Source organism: Meles meles, chromosome 4, assembly GCF_922984935.1.
Source record: "Meles meles chromosome 4, mMelMel3.1 paternal haplotype, whole genome shotgun sequence".
Classification (NCBI taxonomy): domain Eukaryota; kingdom Metazoa; phylum Chordata; class Mammalia; order Carnivora; family Mustelidae; genus Meles; species Meles meles.
In genome coordinates, this window is record NC_060069.1 from 39779808 (window position 1) to 39807033 (window position 27226).

Below are 27226 nucleotides of genomic sequence, written 5' to 3' on the forward strand. Positions count from 1 at the left end.
CCGCTCGGTCCGCCCTCAAGTAGCCCAAGTCCTGCCCGCCTGCGTCTGCTGCCTCTTGCCGGTTGCGGGCGTTTGGTGACATTGAGTGCGCCCGCGCTGTCCCTGTCTGGGAGGCGCTCTAGGGTCAGCGGAGTAGGCGGCCATGGGGAGCCTGCGCGGCCTGCGCCAGGCAGCGGGTGAGACGCGGGCCGGGCTTGGGGAGATTGGGAAGCCAGTTTGGCTGCTGGAGATTGAGGAATCCTGCAGCTTCCCCAGGTCTGGTAGTTGCTCGGTTTTACTGAGCACTCCGAAGTTGCTCGGAGTGATGGGAGAGAGCAAAGGTTGAGCGAGCAACTGCTAAGCAGGTAGTAGGGGTTGGCCCACAGTGACAGTCGTGCCTGGCCCTCCATCCACACACCTCCCACCAACGAGCCCTTGTTCCCCGATCCTTATCGATCCCGCCATCCCCAGTGTCCTCTGAGCTCAGTGCTTAATGCACCTGCCATCCCCAGAACTCCCCCGTTTCCTGACTGATTCAGCTTCCCACCCTGACCTCTCCCGTCCGTAGCTCTACTTGAGTCTCCCCTGCCCCCACCATCTCAAGAGTTTATACCTGCTCTCAGAGAAAACTTAAGAATCTAGAATTTCCTACTCACTTAGTATCTGGTTAGGAAAGGGATTTAAAGTCTTACCGGATAATACTAATTGTTTTCCTAAAATGGGGGATACATTTCTTTTAAACAATTCGACAGTTACATGTTATGTAGAATCTGCAGTTTATTTTTCTAATAGACGTTTGTGTAATGAGCATTTGGAGTCAGATCTTAATTTGTCTTCTTGGGGAACAAGCAGAGCCTTTGCTTAGGAGGGGCTGAGAAATCAGAATGTTTGCCGCCTTGCTCTTTTCTAGGCACCTGTGTGAATCACTTTTGGTCACCTTTATGAACTTTGGTAAGGTGTAATGACTGATCTTTTACTTTTTGGGAGCAAATTATTAAAAAGTTGTTTATTTCAAATTTTAAGGGAAGAATCACCCCAGACTTGCCTATTGAAATAATGTAAATGTACACTGCAAATGTAAATGAAGTTATGTAAAGTTGTGTAAAGTTACCTTTTATATCCTTATTTTGTGTTACAATGCAGAATGGACTGGAAAACATGTCTCAAACTGGAGAATATTATTTACTTCCTTTAAAATAAACATTTCCTCCGCTAAAAGAGATTGATTTCATTGATTTGTTTAGCTTCTGTTGAACTAACTTACCCTAAAATCTTTTGTGTACATCCTTTTGACCTGTTAGCTATTACAAGGTAAATCAAAGAATCAATGCTCTGTAAAAAACCTTAAATACATTGAGTGGAAGGAACTTTGACTACAAAGGAACTAAGACCCTGTGGTGTTAAGTAGTTTATCTTCCTGCCTTGAAAATATATTTATGCATTATAAAGATTCCAAAGTCTCTCTGCAGACTTTTGATATTTAAGAACCTCACTTTTGGGCACTCAGTCAAAACAAAATTCCTTGAGCAGTTCAAGAACAATTTATTTTATTCCATATACATCCACCAGGAATGTTTTAGGAACTCGTTCCAAAGGAACTTCTTTGAATGTCTGATGTTTTGTGAGTAACTCTAAGCAATCTGCCCTTTCACCTACTTGTGTCCATTTTATAGCTAAATACTTTGACATACATTATTTTACTTGATTGATTTCTTATAGTACCTTTCTTAGGTAAGTCTTATCATCTGTTTTCCAATGTACAAGTGAATAAACGTAGGTCAGATGGTTAAATGACTTGTTCATGATCATTTAGCCATAAAATGTTAGAGCCAGGAGATGAGTAAGTGCCTTCTAATTCAGGAACTTGTGCTCTTTATTTCATTCAAGATGCTTATTCAGGATATGTGTGCATTGTGTATGTGTTTGTCATGGTTAACTGAGTCTCTCTGATATGAAATGGAAGAGTCATGAAATGCAGATTTACTTGTGAAATGGAAGCACACATTTATGTGCAAATGGATTTTCAGGTAAGAAGACTGATTTATCAGGCAACCTTAACCAAAGGAAAGGCAGATCAAGTAGAAACCTAATCTAGGCATGCTTCACTTATCCAGAATATTATATGGAATAAGATACTCTAGGTGAGTGAAATTTCAAATAGCCAAAGCTTAATCCTTTAAACAATGGACCTTTTTAAAAACTGTTTCTGTTAGTAATCTTTGCTGTATTCTGTTAGCAAACAATATAGGTTTTTATGAACTTGAATTTGTTTCTCATTTTGTGGCTATAGCTGGAGATAGAGGTCAGAGTTTTTAACTTGTGGTTCTTGGACCCTTTCACAGATGAGTGGTCCTGTGAACCTCTGAAAATTGTATTCATTTTTTATGTTTTGGGAAGAGAGGATCCATAGCTTGCATCTATTCCTTAGAGCAGTCTGTGCTCTTTAAGTTAAAAGGCACTGATACATGATTTGGACCTAAATGGCTACTGACCCATACTCCTTTGGGTTGCACGAGGGTAGAGACTAAACTGTTTTTACTAAATCCTTAGCACTTATCAGTGTCCAGCTCACAGACAGGCAGTAGATATTATATGGAATAATTATTATTTTTTTAAAGATTTATTTATGAGAGAGAGTGTGTGTGCGCGCTCAAGCAGGAGAGGTGGATAGAAGGAGAAGCAGACTCTCCACTGAGCTGGAAGGCCCATGCAGGGCTCATCCTAGGACTCTGGGTTCGTGACCGGAATCAAAGGCAGATGCTTAACCGACTGAGCCACCCAGGCGCCCCTCTTTGGGATAATTATTTTAATTATTTTAAATAATTAATAATTTTTTTAAAATTAAATTAAAATTATTTTTAATAAGTTATTACTTTCTACAGAATAATTATTAAGTCAAAAGAATGAAATGGCTTTACAAGAATGTTTCTTCACATCTTCAGAAAAATTTTGTTGTCCTAAACTTTGCTGGATTACCAACAGATTTTTTTTAAAAGATTTTATTTATTTATTTGACAGAGAGAGATATCACAAGTAGGCAGAGAGAGAGAGGAGGAAGCAGGCTCCCCACTGAGCAGAGAACCCGATGTGGGGCTCGATCCCAGGATCCTGGGATCATGACCTGAGCCAAAGGCAGAGGCTTTAACCCACTGAGCCACCCAGGTGCCCACCAACAGATTTTAAATGATTTAGTTATTATCATTATTATACCAATACAGTGGACCATAGACAGTGTCCTTGTCAATTTAACTGACATTCCACAGCATTAGAATCAAGAGATAACATTTAAGTCTTGTAGTCTAGCCCCCTAATTTTATAGGTGGGAAATTAACTTGGCTTCAGAAGAGTCATACAGGTACAAAGCTGGGACATAACCAATATCTCCTGACTCCCATTCTGATTTTATTTCACCTACATTCTACTCCTTCATTGTCCTTTCTGTTGGTTCTTGCTAACCAACCCTAAATGAGTACATGACCATTTTTACTGCTCTTTGGCTTTCACTCCCACCAGGTCTTGTCTTCAGGTTTTTATTGAGCACACACTATGTGCCCTGTAACTATGAAAGCTCTAAAATGAGTGGACTCCCACTCTTCCTAGACCTGGAGTTTGTTGCTGTGAGCAAATATACCTGTATAATACATCTGGAGAGCTTATGCATGACAGTATATTAAGTTCTGGATTGCAGAACAGATTTTAAGTGCTGCTCTGGTGCCTTGGAGCCAATTCCTATTGGCTTTGTGCACATCTTTTCCCAATTTGTCATGTTATATTGGTAGCTTAAAATTTACTGTGGTGAGGGTTATTTACTGTAAGGGCCTATTCAGCCAGAGCAGCCTCACCCCGGTTGAACTGCCATTTTGTTGTAAAACTTAAATTGACCAATCAGTGGGGGCACATACTGTCTCCTAGCTACCAAGGTGATGGGCTAGTTTCCATGGCTACTGTGGGGTGAATTGTAATTCATTTAGCCACCTGTGTATAGTCAGACCCAACCACATGGCCTTTGCTCTATAAAAGTTAGTCTGGAAAGCAGGGAGGGGTCGCCCTCTCTGTAAGAGGTGCGGCCCTGGCCGGCCACTTTGATTCCTGATGCTTGGCGCGAAATAAAGCTTTGCTTGACCTTTGCTTTGTATCAGTCTAGCTCCTTTAATCACGGACCCATTATTGGGGTACCCAATTTTGGGGGGACCCAACATTGACAAAACTACAAATCAGGGCTTTTCCCCACTGACCTCCTCCCAAGACCCAACATAGCACTGGCTTTAAGAAAGGAATTGAAGTATAGGTTAAAATTACCGAAGGCTTCGTTGAAACAGAAGGCATGGGAGAGAGACAGGAGCAAAGGTAGGGGCAGTAATGAGTCTGGAGAGGATGTGGAAGGAGAAAAGATAGTAAGGAGGAAGGGTTACCTTGGATTTCAGTCAGGAGGTAATAGATAAGGTGTGGCCTTTGAGGGTTTTGAACGACTTGAATTTGGGCAAAAGGAAGTCTTCCAGCAGAAGTCATTAAAGAAACATTTTTGGAAAATTAACATGAATAGCTACGTCCTGTGAAGATATTACAGAAATCCATGTGTGAGTTGATGATGGAAGTGCCAGAAAGGGAATATATCTAGGAAGTGTTTTTGAAGAAATCAGTGCGGCTTTGTGAGACATAGGGTGATTTAAGGGACTCTGAAGTTTTTGAGTGTGGAGAGCTGAAGGAGTATTGCCCTGTTGTCTGAAGTAAGGAAGGTAAGAAGGGATACTGCTGTGGCAGAGAGGGTCATGCGTTATTGAGTGGTAGGTGGCACTGAGTTTTAGGTGAATATGGGACCTCTTAGTCAAAGACCAGGGGACAAAGGAGGGAGTCTTCCCCGAGGCAGATGAATGTGGGATAGAGGCAAAGACTGAGTCTTGGAGGCCTGATATGATGTAAGTAATAGGACGTGACAAAGAGGACATTAAAGATGTACATCATACAGATCAGAGTTGAAGGGAGAGAATGTGGCAGTAAAATGTTAGGAGAGACAGGGGCCTTGCAGAAGGTTGAGGTCAGTAGAGTCAAATGGCTTTAAAGATGGGAAGAGTAGAATCAAATGAGCTAATGATGAGATTATAAAAAACGTAATCATGGGACTAGAAAGAGATCACTAATGTTAGAGCAATTTTAGTAAAATGAGGGGGGGAAGAAACATTATAGTAAAATGTGTGGGTAGTGAGGCCAAGGTAAGAAGTTAAATACATGCCACTTATTCAGTCATTTGAACTATGAAAGGAAGGAGATTAGTATTTTATTTATAGAAACTGTTGAGAACAAGTGATTATTTTTTGTTGGTGGTGGTTTTTTGGTTTTTGTCAAAGATAGCGTGCCCTCAGTGCCACCGTGGTATAATGAGATAAGAATTCTCATCAGCTACGGGTAAAAATGTAAATCCGGTTCTGCCTTTCTGGAAAGCAGTTCTGTTCTTAAAAAGGTTCATATGTGCTAACCCTTCACTACCAGGATTCTATATAAGAAAATAATCAGAAACATCATCAAAGATTTATGTAGAAAACTGTTCATTTGTAGTAGTGAAATTGGGAAACATAAAGTCAAGGGAGTGATTGAATTCAGCTTATATCCATATGTTGGATGTTATATAGCTGTCAAAAGCAATTTTTAATTAATATCTTGGAGAATTATTTTGACATAAGCAAGATGTAGTAGTACTTATTTATGAAAAATGTGTATGTTATATGTAAGCGTAGGAAAAAGTCTGGGAAAGATAAGTTGTTATCCCTGGATGATGTGATTATAGGTGTTTTAATTTTTCTTCATATCTTTTTTTAAACTTCGAAATTTTCTGTAATAAGCAAGTGTTACTTTTGTAATTTAAAGTTTATTTTTTTAAGGGCAGGTAGCCATTTGGCAGGAAAGGGGCCGAGGGAAGGATCTAGAGGTAGCAAGATAAGTTTGGTATAACATCCCTTAGTAAGAGGGGTCACAGATGGAACAGTTCACTAGTTTAGAGTGAAGGAAGGCCTAGTGTTCTTATAAACCTGAAGGAAAGGATGAGAAATAGATGGAGAAGGGAATCAGTTTCTGTCAAAAAGCAGATTTAGGTCAATGGCTAAGGCCAAGAGAGTTTCAAATAACCACTCTTGGGAATGGGCTGGAATGTTAATGGTAGTGAAAAAAAATCACGAAGAAATGGCCCCATCTCATTAAAGTTTGGCCACCAGATAGTTTCCTCCCCACTTAAAAACTGGCCAGGTTCCAAAGGTTTATTTTTAAATCTGTTTTTTGAACTCTAAATTTTTTTCCCATAGAAGCAATGTTACAAATGGTGATTAGGGTTCTGTCCAGCCCACAAAAGTTCATAATGTCAATCTCTCTTGCCATTTTTCCTCCGTAGTATTTTTGACATCTGTTAGATCCTCTCTGTTAGGACCTGTAGCTGTCTTATTTCCTTTATACAACCCACTTGAACTACAGTGTTGTGACACCACCAACAAGGAGGTTTCCATAATTATGTCTTGCTACTCCTGCTCCCTTTACCCCGACTTGTCCCTCGCCCCTGGCCCATCCTGCATCCTGCACTTAGATTTACTTTATGAAATCACCATTGTTAGTGTTTTTTTCCTGCCTACCTAAAACTGCTCTGCCTGTTTCCCAAATCCTTTTGGGAGTTTGGCAGACAAAAGGAATCTTACAGTGGGGGAAACATGGATAGGCACAGTACCCAGATTCAGAGTGAGTTAGGCTAGAGTCTTAACTTAAATTCGAAGCCCTAGAACGTCAGCAAGGACCTCATTAAGAAGGCAGGTTTGTGAATGATGGGAGCCTAGCAGGCAAATTTGGAAATCTTTGTTGCATACAAGAGCTGGGCAAATCAGAGTGTGAAGCAAAAAAATTCCATCCTTTTCAGAATAATTGCAGATAGGAAATATCAAACCTGATCATTGAAAAAGCTCAGAGTAAGTTAATATCTCAGGTTCATTTGTTGGTTTTGTTGTGGCCAGCCTTTAGAGTAGCCCAGTTTTGCTTATAATGTGGAAACTAAATCAGTGGTTCTCTAATTTAAATGAGTTCTGAGTAGGGATAAGATCTCTAATTTCTCTAACGAGATAATTACCCTCACTTTGTCATTCTTCCTTCTAGGTCTACTGCGTGGCTACAAACATTTGACTTACAGTTTCATCATAATGATAGAAAATATAGTATTGATTAAAGGGTGTATGTGCTTTGCAGTTGTCAGGATAAGCATACATTTAGCTTTGTTCTCCTGACACTTAAAAATGATTTGATTCTCAAAACAACCTTTCAATTTCCCTTCCTCAGATTTGCCCTTTCGTATCATAGCAAACATTTTAGGACTAGCAATATCCTATTTGAATTCTAGGAGGATTAAATAGGCATTTGTGGGCTAACATGAGAACCGTTCACCTAAGTATTTAGATTAAAAAAATCTTTCCATAGGACATGAAAAGGGAACATTGTTCCCCAGAAACAAGCTGTTTCTCCCAGCCAGGGTCATGGTAGCTCCTGGCCTTCTGGTACACTAGGAAAAGAGAAGGTGGTTGGGCAGTCTCATAGCAGCATACGAGAATCAGCCTGGTGGGCTCTGATCATTCACTGTGAGATAGTCAGATAGTGGTCTTTTACCCATAAGGGTAGTCAGCTGCTGTGGAGGCTGGAGGAGGGATGTGAAATAAAGCCTTTTCCAAAGGGGATGAGGAGGTAAGGCAACTATAGAACAATTGACAGTGCATGTCGTTAAGTACTGAGTAGTGTAGGAGTCTACATGCTCTTATAAAATCTGAAAGTTGGGTATACAACTCTACGGAGATTCCAAATTCTTTTTCTATCTCATTCCAAAAGCATATTGGAGTGCAAGTGAGTGAGAATGACATTTTGATAGAGATAACATCAAATTCTTCCTAATTTTAAAAAAGAATAAATATCAAGTAAATATAAAATATTTATAAAACATGTAAAAAGTAAAAACAAGATATACTAAATAGCCAAGTACTCATGTGTTTATTTTTTTTAAAGATTTTATTTATTTTATTTGACAGATAGAGATCACAAGTAGGCAGAGAGGCAGGCAGAGAGAGAGAAGAGGAAGCAGGCTCCCTGCCAAGCAGAGGAAAAAAAAAGGAGAGGCTTTTTTTAAACGTTTTGGTTTTTTTTTTAAACTTTTTTTTTTTTTTAAGATTTTACTTATTTATTTGACAGAGAGAGAGACAGATCACAGGTAGGCAGGGAGGCAGACAGAGAGAGGAGGAAGCAGGCTCTCCTAGGAGCAGAGAGCCAGATGCGGGGCTCAATCCCAGGACCCTGGGATCATGACCTGAGCCGAAGGCAGAGGCTTTAACCCACTGAGCCACCCAGGCGTCCCTGAAGGGAGAGGCTTTAACCCACTGAGCCACCCAGGCGCCCCAGTACTCATGTTTTTAAAAATATTTTTATTTTGGAATAATTTTAATTTACAGAAAAGTTGCAAAGATAGTACAAGAGTTTTGTATACTTCTCACCCAGTTGCCCCTAATGTTAACATCTTGTAAAACTATAGTGTATTTGTCAGAACTAAAAAATTAACATTTGTATATTACTGTCAGCTAAAGGATAGACTTTATTTGGGTCTCACTGGTTATTCTACTGATGTCCCATTTTCTGTTCCAGGATGCCACATCACATTCAGTTGTTACGTCTCTTTAGCCTCCTCTGATCTGTGACAGCTTCACATTTGATTGTCATGATCGTGATACTTTTGAAGAATACAAGTCAGATATTTTGTAGAATGTCTCTCAGTTTGGGTTTAACGCTTTCTCATGATGAGACTAGGGTTATGGGTTTGACAGAATAACGAGCACAGAGGTCAAGTGTCTTTCCGACGGTACACAGTATCCAAATGATTCATGACTGGTGATTTTAACCTTGGTCAGTTTGTTCCTTCCTTGTAAAGTTACTGTTTTTCTCTTCCCATACTCTGTTCTTTGGAAACAAGTCCCAAAGTCCAACTCGTACTTTCCCACAAGGGGAAAGGAATCCAGGAGGAAAGAGAATCTACTTGTATTTGGGATTTTTTCCCAAAAGGCAAGATTTGTCCCTTCTCCCTCATTTATTTATTCAGTTATTATTTATATTAATATGGATTCGTATATTTTATACCTTAAGTTGTAATCTATTACTACATTATATTGTTGTTAAAATTATTCCAGGTTGGCTGTATCAGATCAGCTCTTATGTACCTTTGCACGCCCCTATCCAAAAACATTCTTGTGTTTTTTGAATATTTCCTTTCTGGCATTACAGGGTATTCTAGACTCATCTCATATTCTCTCTGCTTCAGCCTAGAACCAGCCATTTTTCTCCAAGGAGCCCTAGTTCCCTTTATTTGATAATGGTATTTAGAAATCAAGATCCGGGTACTGAGTGTGCTTGTTCCCACTGAAGTGTCACGGATTCCAGGCCCTCCCACTGGGTAGAGCTAGGAAATACATGTATGTATACTAACCCGTGTGTACACACATACTTAGGATTATGTCTGTATCTGTCTTACATCTACCAACTCTCCATACACATACATACATACAAATAACATATAACCTATAAATAAATATATTTATATATGTTAATAAACAGCAATGTAAAACTGTTTATTCTGAATTCTCTGACTGATCCAGCACCTCATTCATTCTAGCCTTCTCCCCTTGATTTTGGAACTTCTTTCTCTGGGCTGTCATTATCTACCACTTATTTACTTATTTGTTCAGTCCTGGTATACTTGTAAAGTAGTTTCAGGATTGTTAACCCATGCTCCTGTAAGAAACAAATTGCCAACTAGAGTGCAGTGTTTATGTATAGTTCTTTTTGTCTTTAGTCTTAAAGTTTCCGGTCAAAAGGATGTTTCCAAAGTTAACTTAGGTCAGCTTCTTTTTTCCCACCTTGAAGGTTGTGGGGTTAGGTCATGTTATACATTTCTAGTACAGTTTGATGCATTTGTCACAATCTGCATTCCATTCTGGGATTCTCCCAACATCCTGCTTGATACTTAAATTTAAAAAATTTGCATATATTAAAGCTCTCTGTGATATACAGTTTTATGAGTTTTGACAAATGCCATGATTTTATTTTATTTTTTTAATTTATTTATTTTTTCAGCGTAACAGTATTCATTGTTTTTGCACAACACCCATGATTTTATTTTTAAGCAAATCATTAGGGCCTTCATAGTTAGCAACATATTTACAACACACTTGGCAACTGGTATTCACACAGGTTATAAAACTCTAAATTAGATCATCTAAAAGCCTCTTTCTCCCATAGCATTCATTGAGCCTTCATTTATCAATTCTAAGGTCACATCACTGATGATTCTCTCCAGGACTGTTGAAAGAGTCAGAAAAAAAGCATCTCCACCTCTCTGCACTGTCCATCATGAGGTTGGAAAGGCTTTTAATTGAAAGGAGGGGGCAACAAGGCAAAAGCCAGTACTTGAACCACACTCATCCCAGCTGACCCATTTCAGTCTCGAGCTACTGGGAAAACCTGTAAGATACTGGTTTTCAAATTGTGAGCCCCCAGAACAATAGTAGTAGCATCACCTGCGAAACTGTTAGAAATAGGAATTCTCAGGTTCCACCCATACTCACTGAATCAAAAACTCTGAAACTGGATTCTGGTAATCTATTACACGTCCTCTGGGTGATTCTGAGGCACAATAAAGTTTGAGAACCTCTACTCTATGTTAACCAGACATTCCTCAGTCACATCCTTAGAGGCAGGAGCGAGGGTTCCTATTGACTTCCTGTTAGGGCCCTGGGGGATCCAGAACCGGTCAGCCAGGGGCAGGCTGCAAGTGCAGCCATAGGGTTAAAGGGCTGTTTTTCCTTTGGTTTGTATATTTGTTCTTAATTGCGATCCACCAAAGGATGGAAAATTTCTGTCTTGGATGTCTGTAGGGCAGGATATGTTATCTCTTTGACACAGAAAAGTAAGTCTTAATGATACTAAGACTTTTATGTTCTTTTATTTTTTTGTAATTGCAAAATAACTGAAATCACATTAAGTACTTCACAATTTTCTTTAGTGATTTCAGTTTTTTAAAATTATTTTTTACATTTGTTATTTCTAATATATATAATATGACCATATTTGCATGTTTTAATTAACCTTTATACTTTAGGGAGGTAAAAATTATTGGCACCCAGTATGAAGTTGTAGTAAGAAAAAAGTTGGGAGGTATTTTCTGATCTAGGTAAACCTCTCATTCCTTCAAGTCCTTAATTTCACCTCCACCCCAGATATTTTAATGACTTCAAATCTTACTCCCCTTACTCTGTTCCAGCCACACTGGCCTCCTCTTTGTGGTTCCTGGAATATACTGTAGGACCTTTGCACTTAACGGTTGTTTCTGTCTGGAATATCCTGCCACCAGATATCTGCATAGCTAGCTCCTTCACTTCCTTTGACAGTGGCATTCTCAAAGAGCGCTCACCCTACTAGTCTACCTAAAATCTCATACACACACCCCATTCCAAGCACACAAACACTTCTGCATGTCACATTCCCAGTGTTCATTTTCTCTCTCGGTCATTTATTGTCTAACTATGTGTGTGTGTGTGTGTGTGTGTGTGTGTGTGTGTGTGTGTATCTGTATATTCATATATGTATATATGCATGCATATGTATGTATATTTTCGCTCCAGTAGAAAACATAAGTTTTACTAGCATAGATTTTTATCTTTTTGTATATTGTCTAGAACAATGTCTGATACATAGTAGGTACTCAGTTATTATTTGCTGAATGAATATCTCCAAACATGCATTTATGTGACTGGTAGTAATTAGGGGTACACAATAGCATTTTTGCCTTGTCAGTATTACCCAAACTGAGCTGAGAGGCATCTTGTCATCTCTCCTCCTAAGCTGTCTCTGTTCTAATTAAGAGGGATAGGGAAGGGCAATACCTAAGGAAATAATTCCTGATTTTTCTTGCTTCCTGTGGACCTTGCAGCTCACTGCCAGTTAACCTTGTTCCTTTCCGTCTCAGTGCCTGCAAGAAGGGAATGGGGCAGGCTGGTGCGAGATGGGGACTTGTAGGTCACAGTAAATAAGAGGTTCTCTGGGGAAGATGAGAAAGTCCTGCAGATGGATGGTGGTGATTGTGTACCACAGTGTGAATATACTTAATGCCACAGAACTGTACACTTAAACATGGTAAAAATGATAAATTTTATGTTATGTATATTTTACCACAATTTAAAAAAAAAAAAAACGGGGGTGCCTGGGTGGCTCAGTGGGTTAAAGCCTCTGCCTTCAGGTCAGGTCATGATCTCAAGGTCCTGTGATCGAGCCCTGAGAAAGGCTCTCTGCTCAGCAGGGAGCCTGCTTCCTCCTCTCTCTCTGCCTGCCTCTCTGCCTGCTTGTGATTTCTGTTTGTCAAATAAGTAAATAAAATATTAAAAAAAAAAAAACAACATAGTGGTTCTGAAAGGGTAGTGTCAAATCATTAGTAACGGCTTCCTCTAGGAACTTCTTAGAAATCCAGATTCCCAGCTTCCACCCCAGAACTTTGATTCTGAACAAGCCATTCAAGTGGTTCTGGCACACACTGACGTTTGAGACTCACAACATTACAGCATTTTGTTTTAATCCCAAGAACTATGAAGAACTGTTGTAAAGTTTTATAGAATATCTTCATGCCCTGGTAACTGCATAAAATTACCTTGGTGAGAAATTCTGACCACTCTAAAGGTAAAATTGAAAAGTGCTATGGAAATGTTTTGAAAATTACTGGTTTAAATCATGCTTCAAAAACAAACTTAAGGGGCGCCTGGGTGGCTCAGTGGGTTAAGCCGCTGCCTTTGGCTCAGGTCATGATCTCGGGGTCCTGGGATCGAGTCCCGCATCGGGCTCTCTGCTCAGCAGGGAGCCTGCTTCCCTCTCTCTCTGCCTGCCTGCCTCTCTATCTACTTGTGATCTCTCTCTGTCAAATAAATAAATAAAATCTTTAAAAAAAAACAAAAAACAAATAAACAAACAAACTTAAAATTTAGAGGACCTGCCATGTTTCAAGCATCTTGCCAAATGCTCTCACGGTCGTTTTTCCAGTTATCCCTCAAATCAGTGCTGGAGCAGTAAATACTACATTATCCACATTTAAAATGAGGAAGGAATCAGAGATCGATTACATTGTGATTCATACTTTCTTCCTGGTGCACACTTACGGTCACTAGGTGGCAGTGGTGGCATGGTTACCCAGATTGGGGTAAGACCTTCTGGGATTACAGACTTAGAAAATGAAATAAATGTAGCCCCTTATGAAAGAAATCAGATGGCAAATAACCACAATCTTTATATAAAATTTCCAGTATGTAAGAAGACCTCTGAAAATCCACTCCAATATAAAAACAATGAGGAGTACCTAGGTGGCTCAGTCGGTGAAGTGTCCAACTTTTGATTTCAGCTCAGGTCATGATCTCAGGGTTGTGGGATAGAGTCCTGTATAGGCTCGGTGCCGAGCGCGGAATCTGTTTCTCCCTCTCCCTCTGCTCCTCCCCTGCTCACACACACGCTCTCTCTCTCTCACACTCTCTCTTACTCTCAAGTAAATAAATCTTTAAAAAGTAAAATCAATGAAAACACTGCCAAAAATCCTTAAAATCAAATTTTTTCAGAACTAGAAAATAACCAGAGGCTTGTGACAATCTGAGTAGCATTTACCCAAGAAAAATGACTTAATCATGGTAGGAATAGCAAAGTTTATGATAGCTTTAACAGTTTTCTGTCACCTGTCAGCTTCCCAGTAGCTTGAAAATGAATAGCCTCTCACTGAAAACCTGCAGGTCTAGCAGGCACTGAAGAGGGCAGAATGGATTTGGAGCTCCCTAAAGTCCCCAGCTCCAAAGAATTGTTACAGTTAGCTTGTCTGGCACTTCCCTGGAAATTCCCACTCATCGGGCTTGCCTGTTTTTCACCTGACTCAGCTAATTCAGTGGAAACAGCTTCTCCCCGACCCACCCGAGAGCATGCTACAACAGGCACATGAAGCCCTTTGGCAAAGGCTGGCAAACTTCTTGGTGGAAAGCATCAAGGACATCTCTGTCCAGTGACTAGGTAACCACTAAGCTAATACATCATAGAATAGAAGGGAATATAGATTAATGGAACAAAATTGAGAGTCCAGAAATAAACCCTCACATTTATGGTCGGTTGATTTTTCTGTATTGTGCCAAAATAATTCAACAGGGGGAAGAATCATTTGGTTTTTTTTCAACCAGTGATGCTAGGAAAACTGAATTTTGAAAACCTGCAAAAGAATGCAGGTGGATCCTTTCCACACATAATATACCAATATTAGCTCAAAATCGATCAGATCTAAATGTTAATAATAAAACAGTAACATTCTAAGAAGATAACATAGAAGTAAGCTTTTGTGACCTTGTGTAAGACACCAAAAGCTCAAGCAACAAAAGAAAAAAATGGTTAAGTTGGACCTTGTCAAAATTTGAAACATCTTTCTGGGATGATGAAAGTCTTTTGGAATTAGATGATGGTGATCAGTACACAATTTTGTGACTAAGCTAAAAATCACTGAATTGTACACTTTAAAAGGACAAATTTGGGGTGCCTGGGTGGCTCAGTCAATTAAGCATCCAACTCTTGGTTTCAGCTGAGGTCATGATCTTAGGGTCACAGAGAGTCTGCTTTAGATTCTCTCTTTGCCTCTCCCTCTGTCTCTCCCTCCCCCCCCTTCAAATAAATAAATCTTTTTTTTTTTTAAATGAATTTTAGGGGCGCCTGGATGGCTCAGTGGGCTAAGCCTCTGCCTTGGGCGCAGGTCATGATCTCAGGGTCTTGGGATCGAGCCCCACATCCAGCTCTCTGCTCAGCAGGGAGCCTGCCTCCCCCTCTCTTTCTCTGCCTGTCTCTCTGCCTACTTTTGATCTCTGCCAAATAAATAAATATCTTGAAGAAAAATTAGTTTTATGATACAGAGTTACATATCTGTAAGTTATTTTAAAAATCTTTACACAAATATAAACATATGTCCATATAAAGTCTGTAAAAATATCTTCTAAATTGTTACATTTAAGTTTTTTTAACAGCAAGAAATCATGTTTCTCACCAGCTTTGGGAAGTCTACCTCTAACCATATTTTATTCCTATTCCCTCTTTTGCCTCCCTTTATTGCTCCAACTCTGAAGCTACAAAGATATCCAAGTTGGAGTTTGGAACTGCAAAGGTTCAGACTATTTGTCTATTAACAAATAGATTTCAAAAACTACTTGAACTTTCTTGTGAGCTTTTATCCACATAGCTGTGAGAGCACATTCTTGTTGCATTAAAGGCAAGTCTTGGGCATTCCTTTTTTGGTTACACAGAGCATCAGGCAGTGCCAGGACAGTAATCAGATTTATCACTGGTGCCTTTCCGACTTTCTTTTCTGTTCTATTGTACTTCATAGTGCTCCACTTTTTCTATGTTCTAGGATTGTAGGGCAATTCTGATTCTGAATCCTGTACCAGCCTTGGTCTCTCTGTACCATGACTCCCATACTCAGAATCACACCCCCCTTTTCTCTCATCCTCATCCAAACTATTTTTGGCTGTCTGTGCTTTGAATTCTGATTAATTATGACTGATTTAAAAATTTTATGCTAAGGCTGAAGGTGAAAATGGCTAGCTGAAACTAAATTTTTTTTTAAATATTTATTTTAGAGAGCATGAGCAGGAGGGGCAGAGAGAGAATCTCAAGCAGACTCCAAGCTGAGTACAGAGCCCAACACAGGGCTCAATCTCATGACCGTGGGCCAAAACCAAGAGTTGGACGCTTAACTGACTGTGCCCCATAGCCCCCGAAACTAAGTTCTTAAGCATACATTTGTTTTAAGAATGAATTAATTTTCTAGTTTTGTTCACTGAGAAAGCATGGAAACAATGACAATCTCACTAACAATGAGCCTTCCTAAGGCATCTCTAAAAATACTTCTTAAAGAAACCAGAGCACACTAAAAGAATGTCTGATTCCAAATCAGGGGCAGGAAGCATTCAAAATGAATCTGGAATGTCATTGCAGAAAGTAAGGAAAGTATCAATGATCACTGAGCACATGTTGAAAGTACTCAGGAGCCAACGTAGAAGGGTCCCTAGTGACTAAAAATTGGATTATCTGAGCATCTAAAATAAAAATGACTCAAATGGGCTGGGGAACGTGTTAAAATGCAAGAGTTCCTTATGTTATTTTTATGTATTTTCTTTAAAGATTTCTCCACTTAATCGGAGAGAGAGCGCGTGTGTACAAGCTCATGCATACAAGTGGGGGTAGGGGCAGAGGGAGAGAATCTTCAAGGAGACCCTCTGCTGAGCATGGAGTTGGACATGGGGCTCAGTCTCACAACCCATGAGATCATGACCTAAGCCAAAACCAAGAGTTGGAACCTCAACCAATTGAGCCACCCAGGCCCCCCACTTTTATCTTACTTTTAAACAAATATCACTTGTTACAAGGAAAGCAATCCATTAATTTGAAAACTGGCAAATAGGAAGAACCAAGCATTTATTCCACATTTCTTGCGGACTTTTACCTTAGGATAATCAAATAGTTAATGTAGAATATGACCATTTTACAATCCATTTGAAATAATAGATCTAGATAACATCATTAATGTCTGCTAAAAACATCAAATGAAAGGTTGACGGTGGTGGTGGTCTTTATAAGGTATGAAGAGTCAGACTGATACAGTTGGATCAGTACAGTAGGATACAGTAGGAATACACAGTACTGCCTATGGCATATTCTTGCTAAAAATTCAAAATCTGATGAAGCCTCAGAAATCTGTTTATAAGGAAAAGAATTTAGAAGAATATATTGAACAACATCAAGGGGACACCCATCAGCAAAATTCCAAATGAGGGAAATTCTATAGAACCTAGCTTCTTCAACAAATGACAGGAAAGGAGGGGGAGACCTACACGGGACACATCAACCATATTCAGTGTGCACCTATTTAGAATAAACCAACTATTAAAAAAATTATAAGCCCATTGGGGAAATTTATTATTTGATCATCACATGCTAATATCAAGGATGTAATATTTTTAATTAAGCTAATGGTATTCTGGATAATGGTTTTGAAAAGTTGCTGTTTTGAGATGCATACTGAAGTATTTGTAGATGAACTAATAGGATATTTGGGATTTGCTCGAAAATAATTCATCAAGAGGTTGCCTGGGTGGTTCAGTCAGTTGAGTATCCAGCTCTTGACTTTGGCTCAGGTCATGATCTCAGGGTCGTGAGACTGAGTCCTGGGTTGGGCTGTGCACTCAGCAGAGTCTGAGGATTCTCTCTCTTCCTCTCCCTCCCTCTTTCCCAACTCTCTTTCTCTGTCTCTCTTAAAAATAAGTTAATTAAATCTTTAAAAATAAAATAATCTAGTTGGGAGTTCGGGGTGTTCAGATGAAACCATATTTATTGGCTTAATTGTTGACACTGGGTGGTGAGTACATGGAGATTTATAATACTGATCCCTATGTGTACTTAGATTTTATATATATATATACACATATACATATATGTGTATATATATATATATATGCACACACACACAGTTTTATACAGTTTTAAATATATAGTTTAAAAGTTTTACACAATTCATGACTACACCTAAAGTTGATTTCCAGTTGGAGAATTACAGCTTGGGTGGAAGAAGGCTTTATAGAGCCCCTTGCTGGCCATTACAGCCTACCCAGAGTTTACTAGAGTAGTACTGGCATCTTGGCATCTGGTTTAACTGCCCAGGGCTATAATATGTAATTTTTCCACCAGAACCATTGTTATGACAAGATACATGTGAGAAGTACTTTTATAAAACTTACAGCTGATAAAATGTTTATAGTATAAATTGCTAATGTATAATATAAACATGTATAGTTTAAAACAGCACCAAGTATCATATCTTAAATATGTTTATCTTACATAGAGAGTAGTATATTCACTTTTTAAATGAGTTAATTTTTATAAGTGAAATATATATTCTGTAGGCATTTTTCATTTTGAGACATTGGATTTACTTCCTCTGAAACATTTCTCTGTCTTTTCTAGGAAGTTATTTTAGGTTATATGAAAGAGGTGCTTCCTCATCTCTAAGACTTACCAGAAACTCTGATTTGAAGAGAATAAATGGATATTGTGCCAAGCCACAAGAAAGTCCAAAAGCTCCAGCCTGTAAGTTTTTATTCATTTTTCCAGATATGGATGAAGCAGTTCCCAAAGAGTGAAACAACTTAGAATCAAAAGACCCTAAAAGACAGGTTGTTCCAGGGGTTCCTACATCCTTCCCTATCTTGTAGTTCATGCCTCCCAGATTGTACCTATATTGGCTCACATGAAGCAGTGCTTTCTTCATTTTCCTCGTCCATCATTTTTACCTATTTCCAGGGTTAGATTGGAGACTTTTTTTGGAGAATAGATGCACCAAAGTAAATAGTGATCCCGAAATGGTCTTTTAAGGAACCCCAAAGATGAACCAAATTGGGAAACGGTATTTTAGGTACAATAAAACTAGGGCTAGCCTCTGGCTTGGGCATTAATTTCAGCCATCATTAGTCTTATTCGTAACTCAAACAGTTGTCACTGTCCACTGTGGAAACAAGGAGTATAATATATAAACTGTACGGTCCCATGAGCTATTTGATTATTACTTCTTCATAGGAGTATACTAGCGTCAGGCAGGTCTTGGTAAATAGAAAAGAACTGTCCTCAAAGAATATTTATCAAGAGCTTAAAAATGTTTATACCCTTCAACCTGGTATTTCATTTCTAGGGATATATCCTCAGGAATAATCCCTATATGTGAAAAAAAGCTCTGACTATAAAGCTGTTCCCATATTTTATATATAATAGGAAAATGAGAACGGATCTAAATGTTAGATAATCTGGGAATGATTAATCTGTATGTTAGATCTACTTGATGAGATTGTGTAGCTGTAGGAAATGGTGCTAATAAATACCATGTACTGGCATGGGAAATGTTTGTCATGTCAGTGAACAAGTCAGGATACAGACTTTTATATTGTGTGTAAGTGTAGCATGATACCCATATAAATATGTAAATTTATATAAAGAGACATATAAACCCCCATACTTATGGGGCTAAGACTTAGGAAACACTATCAAAATAAAAATATAGTGATTCTGCTATGGCAGGAGAATTAGGGATAGTTTCTATCGTCTTTTTTTGCATCTATACTTTCCAAATTGTCTTTAATGTACTTAAAATGAAAACAACAAAAAGCAATAACTATAGAGCTGTGCTAAGGGCTGGAAGGGTTAAAAGATAAAACTAGAGCAATACTATTTCTATACTTTTAAACCTCTTTTCTCACCTTCAGTTCTTTATGGATTTTTCTCCTAGGGACTTTCCAGCTCCTTTGCTGTTGCCTTCTGATTAAGCGAAAAGAACAGCACAAGCAAAGGTGCAGAGATAGGCATGAGTGTATCATGTAGGCAGCAAAGTCAAGGAGATGGTCTGTCTGCAGGAGATGTAGGCAGTACATGGAAGTTGGATGAAATTATCTTCGGGGTCCCTTCTAATGCTAACATTCTGTGACTCCCTAACCTTTTCTGTTCCTTCAGTGACATCTCCTTTTTTTGAAAGACTTTCTCTTACAGTCTCTGGTTGTGTGCCTTTCTTATTCATCTCCCTCTTTGGCCACTGCATTTTCCTCTGCTGCCCCTTTCTCCTGTCCCCTCTCTTGAGTCTTTATCACTTTCACTGGCTCTCCCTTTGCACCGTTGATTATCTCGACTCTGACTTCATTAATGAGACCTATCCAGATGGCATAAATTTAGACTCAATATTATATAAAAAGGCATACATGCTTTTTCCTTTTCCTAACTGGTGCTTTTCACAGTCTCCTTATCTTGGTTAACAGTACTGCTGTTGTCTTACTCATTCTCGTTTGAGGTTCTTCTTTGATCCCTTCTTGGTCTTAATTTAATCAGCCTCCAAACCCTTTCAGTCATCTTCAGACAGACTTTTTTGTCTCTGTTCCCACCATTACAACTCCAGTTCAGAACATATCACCTCATTCTCTTTACAGCTTCCCATTTGAACTTGTTGCCCACTCTATTCTATCCTTCTTTTCTCTCTTCTGTCTATTATGCAGATTAATCTTCTAAAACATTAACTTCTTCCTTGCTTCAAAGTGTACAGTGGTTCCCAAATCAGGTTTCAAAAGCGTAGCCTGGCATTCAAGGTCTTTTGTGATCTTATTTTACCTTATAATCTTTCTCTTTTTCTACTGAAGTCAAATAAGCGTCTCATTGTTCCCTTCTTAGTTCATCTTTACCTTTACGTTGTTTCTGGTGTTCTTTCAACTTTCAATGGCTAGGAAATATTTTTATTTTACCTCAGTCCCCACAGAATTTTGGAACCTCATTTGAGAAATGAGGCATCCTAAGAAATCCCATTTGAATAAAGCTCAAATTAGCTTGAGGTTTCTCAATGTTTCTGTTTCATTGAATAGCTAAAAAAGCACAGATAGCATTTTTAATTGCTAAATTTGAGAGTCATAACCTCAAATAAGATACCTTGTCTTGTTTTTTCTCATAGACACTTACAGCCACAGAGTACCATTACACAAACCTACAAACTGGGAGAGGAAGATCCTGATATGGTCAGGCCGCTTCAAAAAGGAGGAGGATATCCCAGAGACTATCTCGTGAGTGCCAAACATAAGCGGCTTTTCTTCCTTGCTGATTTCAAAGGCAAAACATTTCCTTTGAATCTATTTAAGAACTTTCAACCAAATTTTAGAATAGTTGTCACATCTCAAAATGTTTCCTCTTTGGCAAGTACCTGCAATAAAAACAGTGCTGGAAGATCTTGTATCTCATTGATACGCTGTGTTGGGCCTACTGGAGAGCTGTTGGGTACTCTGAAGTCAACTGACTGATTTCTTTCCTGAGCTACAGGAATGTGACTAAGCAGTGATGTTCACTGTTCTTAGCTTATTTTTAATCTGGGTGTATCGGTTAGGTGCCATTGACAGTTATTAATAGTTATATTCTATAAAATCCACTCAGGTATTCAACAATACTTGAATAAAAGGTTATTTTTTGTATTCATAATAGCGTAAAAGTATTTAAGAGTAACATATTCTCTTAGTGAGATCCCAGAAAGCATGCTTTCCTATCCCTCTCACCAACTTCCTTAAACCCAGCCCTCCCTGAAAAACCCAGACTTTTTCAGAGTCTGTGGACGAGTGTAGATTCCTCTAACCCAGGGTTTCTCAACCCTAGTGCTATTAGCATTTGGGGCCAGATAGTTCTTTGTTGGTGGGTGCTGTCGTGACATGGTAGGATGTTTAGCATCACCTCACTTGGCCTTTTCATTTCCCGGATGCCAGTGACACTCAGTGAAAAAGGTCTCCAGACTTTGTCAAATGTCCCCTGGGGAGACAGAAAAAAAACCCGATTAAGAACCATTGCTCCAGCCTGATATTAAAGACCCTGACTGGTTTGCATCTTGGCCAAGAGAGATTCTGAGAAGCAGGTGCTGCCATCTCCCCTGTGGGGCACCATCCTCTTCGGAGACAGGGACTTGGGACAAAGTTCCTAGACATTCCCTTCTGGTAAGAACCTGTTCCTTGAACTTCTGGCTTCTGGTTTCAAGGTATGATTTTAAACAATCTGAGTTCATTCAGGGTTATCTTTTCCCAGGAAGAGAAGTGTTAATTGCTTTTTTTGTTTACAACGGCTTTAACAGCCATTCTACTTCTGCCGGTCAAAATGACAGTGTACTCTCCTGGGAAATAAGAGCAAGCTGGAAATAACAATGATATTAAGGTTTTTGTTTTTTTGGGGTTTTTTTAGATATTATTTATTCATTTGAGATGGAGGTGCAGAGAGGGAGAGAGAGCAGGCGCAGGGGAAGAGGCAGAGGAAGAAGGAAGAGGGAGAAGCAGACTTGCTGCTGAGCAGGGAGCATGATGTGGGGGGGGGGGGCTCCATCCCAGGACCCTGAGATCATGATCTGAGCCAAAGGCAGATGCTCAGCTGACTGAGCCACCCAGGCACCCCTGATAATAAGTTCTTGCCTGTGTCTTAATTTCTTCCTCGGTATTCCAGGAGAAAACAAGCTGCTGCATACCCGTGGCTCTAATAGGTGCTATATAGATTTTTGCCATGGAATACCTTCCTCAGTCTGCCTTACGAGTGGTTCCAAGATCCCCCTCAAGCCTAAAGTACTACCTACTGAGTCACCCTAGAATGTTCTGCTGTGAGCCTGGGCAAGTGATCATCCTTATGCCGGTAGTTCTGAACAGGCACTGCTTAACTTGCCCATTCTGATTGCTTCCTGTAGAATGGAGGGCAATCTCATGACCTTATTTAAATGTATTTTACTTTTATAATGTAAAATATTTTTAATTTATAATACTTAAAAAAAGATTTATTTATTTGACAGAGATCACAATTAGGCAGAGAGGCAGGCAGGCAGGGAGGGGGGACAGGAGCAGGCACCCCACTGAGCAGAGAACCCAATGCAGGGCTCCATTCCAGGACCCTGAGATCATGACCTGAACCAAAGGCAGAGGCTTAACCCACTGAGCCACCCAGACGCCCCTAATACTTATTTTTTAAAATTTTTTAGAGAGAGAGCACGCTGGCATAAGAGTAGGTGGGGGAGGGGCAGAGGGAGAAAGAGAATCCCAGCTAGGCTCCATGTTCTGGGAGGAGTCTGACTCAGGGCTTGATCCCACTACCCTGAGCTCATGACCTGAGCCAAAATCAGCAAGAGTTGGCTGCTTAACCGAATGAGCCACCAGGTGCCCCCAAATTTAAAATACTTCTAATGAAAAGTAAAATACATTACCTTACAGGAGTATCGCAGCACTTTAGTTGGAAATGCCAGTTCACATAAAATACTGTCAACATGGGTGTTTTGTGATTGGTGGGCTCTCAGATGCTCTTAATAGAGCAATTCATTGTCCTTCGCAATTGCCCCCGGTTCCTCTCACCCTGCTGCAGGCCCAGCTTCAGTGCCTGGAGAACTCCGTTCACATGGCTGCCTCCCTGGGTCCCCTCTTACATCACAACATCTATCCTTTTAGGCTTCTCCTACCACCTGCAATGCCTTGACCCTATACCTCCTTCCAAGCGTTTTTAAAGTACTTTTTCCCTCCTGATTTGAAAACTGTGTGTGGTTAAAAATCTGGGGGGAAAAAGAAAGAAGAAAGTTAGCACTTTAATCCCATCATCTCGAGATAATCACTTCCTATCCACACCCCTACTGAGTAGGCCGGTGCTCTCTCAAGGGTCCATTTGGACTCTTCCTGCCCTGCCCTGAGGATCTGCAAGACTCGTGTAACAGAACCACAACTCACTGGCTACAGACAGACTCACAGAGGTGCAGTGGCCTTCCCTTTAGACTCTCCCTTGGTGGACCTCTTCACTTTCACACAAGAACAATAATCCAACCCTCAATTTTCTGTTAAGGCACACAGGTCTCTATTCAGTGGGCAGGTTCAAAGAGGAACTTTCCAAAGAGCACAGTCTCAAGTTCACTGTCATGCAATTTCAGCAAAATATAAGTTAAAAGGTAAACACTGAGGAGGTATTGCTTAAAGAATCTTTCTGCTGTTTCAGATAGTCTCTGGAATCTATACCTGGTTCTAAATCTAAGTATTAGGTTTAGATTATTAAAACTATTCCTGCTTCGGGGCGCCTGGGTGGCTCAGTGGGTTAAAGCCTCTGCCTTCAGCTCAGGTCATGATCCCAGGGTCCTGGGATCGAGCCCCACATCGGGCTCCCTGCTCCACAGGGAGCCTGCTTCCTCCTCTCTCTCTGCCTAGTTGTGATTTCTCTCTGTCAAATAAATAAAACATAAAAAAAAAAAAACCAACAAAAAAACTATTCCTGCTTCAAGGCAGAGAGTGAAAACTTAGGTATAAAGATCATATTGTTTGACTTTCTCCCACATTTGTTTTCTGAACTGTGATTTGTGTTGAAATGTACAAAACTCATGAAGTTCATTTCAGTATCTCTTATTATTAGACAATCACTGTATCATGTAACATCTTCTTAAGAATCCCTCGGGAGAAACAGCTCCTGTTTTCACTTTAGCATTGGCTGCTATTGTGAAACTTGGAAGCCAAAATTGACTTCCAAGCCAATAGCAAGCTAGAGTAATACCCCTTGCCTTTTTTCCCCCTTTGTTCCTCGATCCACTTCCTGTCTTCATGCTTTCTTCTCTTTTTCTGAAAGTTTGTGCTATCTTACTGGATTTTATTAATAAGTTTAAGGTGAGTTGTGAAAATGCCTCCCCCTTACCTTCCCCCAAAACCTGCAAGATTTCCAGGCCTGCATCTTTTTCTTCTATTTGTGGTACCACTCCATTTCTGATTTGTGTTACACAGAGTTTTATTTCCTACTGGCAACTTCAGAAAGAGAAAGTTAACTTTCCTTCGTAACTTCATTGTGTTATTAGGTTTGAGATGCTTGATGCTGCAAAGAACAAGATCCGAGTGAAGGTCAGCTATGCAATGATTGCCCTCACAGTGGCAGGATGCATCTGGATGGTTATTGAGGGCAAGAAGGTGAGCACAGACTTCCCCTCTACCGCTGTTTTCTACAAAGGATCTACAGGAAATCAGGGGTTGACCCTTGTATTTATTCTCTTGAGAAGAGGGGGCTACTTTCTACATGAGAAATGATAAGAAACAAACAGTATAAGAAATGAGACACAGTAGGGGCAAACCTGGGATGTCATGCCTGGGATAAATAGCAAATCCCAATTTTGGCAAGGTAAAGGACTAAATTAGTTTCACACAGAGTAAAAAGAAAGTGTTTAGTTACCACAGATGTCGTAAGTAACGTGAAACCAGAAAAATGTCCCTGGTGAATCTAATGATGACACTGGCATGTCTGTACAGCAATCCCAGTAAGTGAGCGTCTTTATCCACGCCCCAGCTGCCTTACCCTGGTGAGCATTCTAGTCACTGCTGTGGACTTGAAGCTTGGCCGCACGGGGCCATATGTGTAAGGAAATAGCTCCTAAACAATTACATAGGCATTCAAGTCTAGAAATCTTTGTTTTAACCTAGACTGTTATTAGTAGCTATCATTAATTGAATACTCACTGTCTTCTAAGCTCTTGGCTTTTCTTTCATTTGAACCTCACAGCAGCATGGCAAAATTGGTACTATTATTAGGACCTCATTTATAGATGAGGAAACATAGCTAAGAAAGCGCTGCTAATTTGCCCAAGGCCACACATCTCCTAAACGGCAAAGCCGCAGTTTCAAACTAGACCTAACTGAGGCGATAGTAAAATTGCTCCCACTTATCAAGGGCTCATTATACAGCAGGCACTGTTAAACTCACCACAATATCCTAAGAACCTAAGCAGTAGGTTCTCTTACTATCCATACTTTATAAAAGAGGAAACTGAAGCTTAGAGATACTAAGTCATTTTCCCAAAATCACATAGCTGGGTAAGTGGCAGGATAAAAATTTAGAGCCAAGTTTGCAAGTTCCCAAACTCTCATAATATTATCTTGTGCTTAAAATATAGGTTTTTTTTTTAATATGCAGCAGCAATGGTCAAACCCTTATTTTAATACCATGTCTAATTTTATATATCACAGCTTCCATGTACAAAGAGATGTCTTGTGTCTATTATCAGATATTAAAAAGGTTCTTCTACCAACCTGGCAGTAACTGACTTCCCTTATCTCCAGTGAGTGCAGAGTAAAAGGAAATGAACTTCTGGCTCTCTTCAGACTTCAGGAGTGGAAAATACTGACCATTTAGATTGAGCTTTTGGGAGCATGAAAGACAAGTGTGCAGGACTTGGTGAAGCTCTTTTGACATCTCTGTTCTCCCCCACTTCAGATTTTCTTCTGGCTTCCTCTTTGATTTCTCATGCTTAGTTCTCAGATGAAACTTAGAGAAGCATGTGGACAGGACATAGGGACTTCTAGAATTCCAAGAAGTCTGCATTGCTTTTGTATACCTGATTGTACTAAGCTGAGTCTAAATACTCTAGAAACAAGTTATCCCTTGGGAATTCTTCTAGCCTCATCTAACGGTATATACCATGAACTTTAAGAGAGTTTCTCTCCTTTATATGCCAGAAAACTGTCTCATTTGTTTGACGTGGAACTAATCGATCCCTTACAAGTTGGTAAATGCTACTAGAGTGGAGAACTTTTAGACTTAGTGCTATTTAAAAGAGAGGAATTAGCCATTGTATGTTTTGTCCTCACCATCAACTTACCATTCCCTTCTCCTCTCCCTTCCCATACCTAATTCTTTATATGTGAAATTACACAGATATAAGAAAATCCCACCTTATATATAGGGTGCCAGTTTCATTTATTTGATATAAAACTTTGGAAACTGGTCTGCTTATGTAAGCTTTACAAGCATGTAACAGGTCACATGGAGGGAAACAAGGGAAGAGGATGGTTGGCTCTCCCCCACTGCTGTTTGCTGTCAAAGAATGGAGCAGTGCGATATAGATACTGCTGAGACTCATTAATCACAGTATTTGGTAAAGTCTGGGATCCCAAAGCTGAATATTTTTGGTAAAAGAGTAATAAGGAGTTAGAAGGGTATGAAAGGATACAAATGGGTTGGGGAAGGAGAAATGGTAGCAATAAAGAACAGGGAAAGGAAAAAAAGGATAGAAATGGAAACAAAAAGGTATTCAATACTAAAGAGCGGAAAAGGGAAAAGATAAGGGAAGAAATTATAAGGGAAGAAGCTGGATTTAAAGAAATGGGCCAGAAAAAAGGTAGAGGGTATGGCATTTCTCTTGTGCTTGACTGGATGGGCTATTGGACTGTGAAGGTCTAGAGGAAGCAGAAGGCACACAGAAGGGGATTCTGTGCTCAGTGTGCCCACGGCAGAGCATTTTGGGACTGCACTGGCCTAGTTAATCTGCTGACATCAGTGTAGGGTAATGACATCCTCCCCAAACCCTTTTCCAAATTTGTTTCATTTTAGGCTGTCAAAAGAAACGAGTCTTTAATGAGCCTGAACTTAGAAAAAAAAGCTCGCCTGAGAGAAGAAGCAACTCTGAAGGCCAAAACAGAGTAGCAGAGGTATCTGTGTTGGCTGGATTTTGAAATTGCAAGAGTAATGTTGCAGCAATTGGCCTGTATTAAAAAATACGGTATGAGGATCCATTTCATGAAAGTATGGTTTGCACAGATTTGTAATTTCCCCATTCCTGATATAGTGGGACAAATAAATTTCTTTAAAGAAA

At 39.7% G+C, this 27226-nt stretch overlaps 1 protein-coding gene across 1 annotated transcript; it reads left to right on the forward strand.

Annotated features, from left to right (window-relative positions):
- The first annotated feature begins 17 nt into the window (after positions 1 to 17).
- FAM162A (family with sequence similarity 162 member A) lies at positions 18 to 27226 on the forward strand. Its single transcript, XM_046002991.1, has 5 exons — positions 18 to 176; positions 18055 to 18177; positions 20567 to 20675; positions 24443 to 24551; positions 26965 to 27226. Exons 1-5 carry the CDS (start codon positions 143 to 145, stop codon positions 27055 to 27057), a joined length of 468 nt encoding a protein of 155 aa, XP_045858947.1. The 5' UTR covers positions 18 to 142; the 3' UTR covers positions 27058 to 27226.

Excerpts from the sequence above, each read along its gene's own strand:
- FAM162A (XM_046002991.1), top strand. The coding sequence starts at position 143 with ATGGGGAGCCTGCGCGGCCTGCGCCAGGCAGCGG. Across the intron at positions 18,178-20,566 it reads AAGTCCAAAAGCTCCAGCCT|ACACTTACAGCCACAGAGTA; the intron begins GTAAGTTTTTAT and ends TTTTTCTCATAG. Across the intron at positions 24,552-26,964 it reads TGGTTATTGAGGGCAAGAAG|GCTGTCAAAAGAAACGAGTC; the intron begins GTGAGCACAGAC and ends GTTTCATTTTAG.